The sequence below is a fragment of the Schistocerca serialis genome, chromosome 7, assembly GCF_023864345.2.
Source record: "Schistocerca serialis cubense isolate TAMUIC-IGC-003099 chromosome 7, iqSchSeri2.2, whole genome shotgun sequence".
In the NCBI taxonomy this organism is placed as follows: domain Eukaryota; kingdom Metazoa; phylum Arthropoda; class Insecta; order Orthoptera; family Acrididae; genus Schistocerca; species Schistocerca serialis.
Window position 1 is genome coordinate 412,024,454 of NC_064644.1, and position 5,059 is coordinate 412,029,512.

Below are 5,059 nucleotides of genomic sequence, written 5' to 3' on the forward strand. Positions count from 1 at the left end.
AGCGGTTGCTCATCATGTTGGAACACTGCATGCAGATTCTCTGCAACTGTTAAATGTGCATAGAAAGAGTCAAAGATCTCTAAATATCTGGCTCTGTTTAAGATGTAAGCGAAAAATATGGGGGCAATAATATGCATGCTGGACAACGCACACCAAAGACCTATCTTCTTTGAGTGGAGAGGTTCTTCGTTCGAAATATGTGGCTTGTCATGCGGCCAGTAGCTGCAATTCTGGGAGTTTATATAACCTGACAAGCGAAACCAGGCTTCACCTGACACGACATAAAGGAAGGTGTTCAAGTAACCGTTAGCAGTTGATGTAAACAGCCAGTTAGAATAATGAACTCTTTTTTTCCCCGATCCTCAGATTTCAACTCTTGCGGCACACTCGAACTACAGGCTTAACCCAGTAAGTACCAAATTAATTTTTTTTAATTGAATTTTTTATTCCTTAATTATAATTTACATAGTGTATGAACCACAATAAGTACAAAAATAGCCAAAGCATATTTATACATGCTGTTATAATGGCCGTCCTCAAAATAGGACGCTGGGATTTGACAGTATCGTATACCATACTGCACTGTATTCAAGTCTTAACTATTTATTTCTTGTGAAATGGTACAAAACACTTCACACACAGTGTTACACGGCATTTAACACAAATTGTTTTTGGTTTCCCGTTTCATTTAGCTCTTACACATCTTCTTTGCGTGCTTCTTTTGTCATATGACCAATTCCATCAAACCTGATGTCTGGTATGACTCTGAACTGACTTGATGGGTACTCCATGGGACGTCCAATATTCGGTCTTCCAGTGTCCAATTTCAGGTATGTAACTGTAACAGTACGTCTGAAATCCAGTAAATCCAGTGCATTTTTCCCATGTACTAGTCTGTAGAAGAGCCAGGCATTTACGAGGGCCATTTCCAGCATACGTGTAAATAGGACCCAGTACCATTTTTTCCCTCTAATTACCGCCGCATATTTTCCAACTAACCAGTCATGGTGGTCAACACCTCCCATGTATGCGTTATACGACTTCAAAACGGCAGGGTGTTGCACGTGTGTCTTATTTGCTTGTCTACTGTACCGCATAGCTGCTCCCAAAGGTTCAACATCGTCAAAATTTGTACCAATTGTAACGCATCTGTTGTCGTACCATCAAACAAATAAGACTTCACCATTCCTGTCGAACTGGTAGTCATAGTTTCCTCGAACTGTCTTTTTCAGTTCGTTGCTGCTCAGTAGTGGACAATCACCAACTCGATTCTCTCTGACAGTCCCAGTTGCTCGAAAACCCAAATTTCTCAGATGAATCAGAAGATCTCTACTAGTGGAGAAATTTTCAAAGTACACACAATGATTCTCGGGTTTTTCAATGCAGTCGAGCATGATTAGGACTACTCTTGATCCCAATAGTAGGTCATCCCTTCCAGTATCTTCTGGATCCTTTCCACAGTATAAATCAAATTTGAAACACTAGTCACTTGCTCCACAAAGAGACCACAACTTATAACCAAATCTAATAGGCTTGTAGTAGCAGAGTTTCATATTCGAACGTGCAGCAATATAAATAACTGAAATGATAACACCAAGTCCCAGTGTCCTATTTCGAGTACACCAAATTTTATAACAATGGAAAACAATGAATATAACTCCAATTGAGCTAACAATGCAAGTAGTTTAATAGACACATTGTTGACTATAAATAATCACAAAAAGATCTTTGCCACACATTTAAAATATTACTAAATTTTCGATAAAGTAAATACCTGTAATAATGAAAAGTGTGCCTTAGTATACAATAATCAATGAATGGTAGGATTTATTGCTTTTTTTAATTTCCTGTAAGCATACATTTGTTATAAAAAGCATCAACAAATGACAGAGAACAGTAATAGTTGCAAATTAATAATTTATTGTGTACTTATAAATAAATATGTGCTCTGTCCTCAAAATAGGACACTGGTGCTTAATGGGTTTCGTATCTTTTACTACACGATAACACGATGTACGAGATCCACCAGTCTGCTGCGATAACCTCCTTGCCGACTTGTGGGGACTTTTCGTAATGTCCACGAGAAATCTGTCTACAGTTTCTGGGGTCCTCACTGTCGGTCGCCTATTCCTCTGCACGTTCTAATCGGGTAGTACAGTCCTCCGTTTCTTGTACAAATCTTGAATACTGCTGGTTGTGGGGAGTTTCCTGCCAGGATACTTTGCTTGGAACATTTCTTTACATTCCTTGATGAAGCATGCCTTCGTGTAACACTCTACGATATCAGTTCGTTGTTCTAATGCAAACTGCACATTTCCGTAAATCTCAACAATACGAGTTCCTCACAACAATTGACATACTAACAAACAACTGCACTCAACTTTCCGATAAAATACAGTGAAGCCAACTTTCAAGACAGTGTTGTCATCTCACAAGCAATTCGATTAGAGATTGTTAACGTGATAACGTGAGGCACATCGGTTTTATGTAGGAGACCCTGTTCTATGAATCACCTGTTTAGGTGAATTCGTGTCAGCTGGCACAATTCCTGTGATTATGATAGTCTATGTAGCCTGCGGTGTACCATATAATACATCTAAAAAAATCCTACCTTGCTGTCTCATATTTTCAAATCTTCAGTCATTCTAGGTCTGCGATCTGGTCCTCACAGGTTGCTGCTACGGTCGCTGGTTGGAATCCTGCCTCGGGCATGGATGTGTGTGATGTCCTTGGGTTAGTCAGGTTTAAGTAGTTTTAAGGCTAGGGGACTGATGACCTCATATGTTAAGTCCCATAGTGCTTAGAGTCATTTGAGCCATCTTCACGGGTCATTTCTGATGTCTGGTTAAGTTTGTAACACAAATATCATTACGTTTAAGGCGATATTTTAAATAATGTTGGCAACAACATTTCTTTTCAGTTTTCAATTATAATTACTAAAATCTTATACAAAATGCTAACACTGTTGTTGCTTGCATTCAGTCGCTACGACTGGTACCAGTAAAAGAAGAAAGGATTACATTATTTGTTATTCTCCTTTCGTCGACAGCAAATAAAAATGAGACCTAATCGATATCAAAAGAGTCTTGAACGAAAAAAATAAAGCAAGCACTTACACTACAACCATGAAACCTTGCCAACATGTGGGCATGTTTCCATGTCACCCCACGCGATTCCCACATTTTTTGAATCTCTGAAGAAAGACTTTCGTGGTCGTCTATTTGTTTCGGACTAATAGGTGACGCTTGGATACAATCCTGATTCCGCAGTTAATCGCAAACATTTTTCAATGAAAGCATTGTCCGTCTTGCCTCACAGTGACATAAATGTGTTAAGAGTTACGGCTATTACTTTTCAAATAAAGTTTACTAACTTTTTTCCATCTGTCTAGCAATTACCTAATTGGCGAATTTAATTAGAAATGTGGTTCGAAATGACATTCAGACTTTTGGAAAACGTCAGCTACTGTTACTTCCAAGATCAAGGTGTAAGTGAATGAACGTCAGATGATGGGAACACATGTGTAAAATCCGAGATGCCTGCACACGTCCAGTTCAGGTTCGACTCTTCCTGTGTAGCACGGTCCTTCAACCAATCTGGATCATTTGCTTAATATAGAGTTTGTTATGGACCGGACTGGTGGGGGTTACTCTGGTAATTGATATAACACGAATCTGATTGAATTCCAGTACACTGATCGAGATGTACTCCACACGGCTACATTGTTCGTACTCTCAACGTATACATTCCTTGAGGACACATTCACACTGGCTCACTGCAATCCACTAAACTTCTGCTCCTAGGCTGTATCATATTATTCGCGTTTTAACTAAACTTCATGCATTCCGTGAACCGTCGGCACTACTACGTGATGTGTTAGTACGAATGCACATCACTAAACACCTTTTAACTCAATTTAAGCATCTTTTCACAACACGGTTCCTTGCGTAGCTCCGTCGCGTGATGCAGCCAAGACTACACTCTTGCGAAGTCCCCAACATTGCTACCCTTGGCACCGCCGTCAGCGTTTACGCGCCAAACAAAAGCGTCGCAAAGCGCACTGATACGAATATACGACTATCCTTCGCAGAGGTGATAAGTAGCTTACAAACGGACATATCATAGGTGCGCTACATGCCACCTTAGAGTTTGTGTGTCTATGGACTGAGCAGAGCTGACTTGGCATGTTCACAACATAAAACCATGCTAGCCACGTGAGGTTGGGACGACGCTGCTACTCTGCAGTTTTACAGTAATAGCGAAACTTGAATATTACACGTATTGACCTTCTTCTATATACGTTTCTAAACGTTTGAGTTTTACTAACAGCTATGGTGCAGTATTGTAATTGATACGGATGTAAAGAAAAATGTGTGAAATGTGTATCAGTAACCTTTTATACGTATGCACAATAAATTTATAATTATAAATGTCACACTCAAATGAGGCACTTCATGCGTCGAGAAATATCGACTCACGGTACTACAAAGTCTTGTATTGTAGAGATGATTTCTGCGATTTTATGGTCATATGTTTACAAGACAAGTTAAAAAAAATTCTTCAAATGTGTATGAAATCTTATGGGACTTAACTGCTAAGGTCATCACTCCCTAAGCTTACACACTACTTAACCTAAATTATCCTAAGGACAAACACACACGCCCATGCCCAAGGGAGGACTCGAACCTCCGCCGGGACCAGCCGCACAGTCCGTGACTGCAGCGCCTTAGACCGCTCGGCTTACAAGACAAGTGCTACATAAATTTGCATCTGTGTTTGAATAAACTACCGGTCAGTGTATACATATCTGTGCTACGTTCATATGCCGATAAAATTTATTCATGACAGTCTGATTAATTTCCTCCAATTTATGTAGGTTCTCATTACCTTGTGTGTATCTAAGTATTTCTGTGTGAGACAGCTTCCTATGCCATGTCATTGCAACGTAATCAATTAGAAAAAAATTCTTCAATATCAAACAGTGCAATAGAAAACTTTAAAAAAATGTCGTTGTTGCCACTCTTTTCCTTATTCCAGAATCCGAGAACTGATCTTATGT

At 39.5% G+C, this 5,059-nt stretch overlaps 1 protein-coding gene across 1 annotated transcript; it reads right to left on the reverse strand.

The window, feature by feature from the left end:
- Nucleotides 1-695: 695 nt before the first annotated feature.
- LOC126413128 (piggyBac transposable element-derived protein 3-like) lies at nucleotides 696-1,025 on the reverse strand. The gene has a single exon (XM_050083019.1). The coding sequence runs from the start codon at nucleotides 1,023-1,025 to the stop codon at nucleotides 696-698; it is 330 nt and encodes a 109-aa protein (XP_049938976.1).
- Between the last annotated feature and the right edge of the window lie 4,034 nt (nucleotides 1,026-5,059).

Excerpts from the sequence above, each read along its gene's own strand:
- LOC126413128 (XM_050083019.1), bottom strand. The coding sequence starts at position 1,025 with ATGGGAGGTGTTGACCACCATGACTGGTTAGTTGGAAAATATGCGGCG.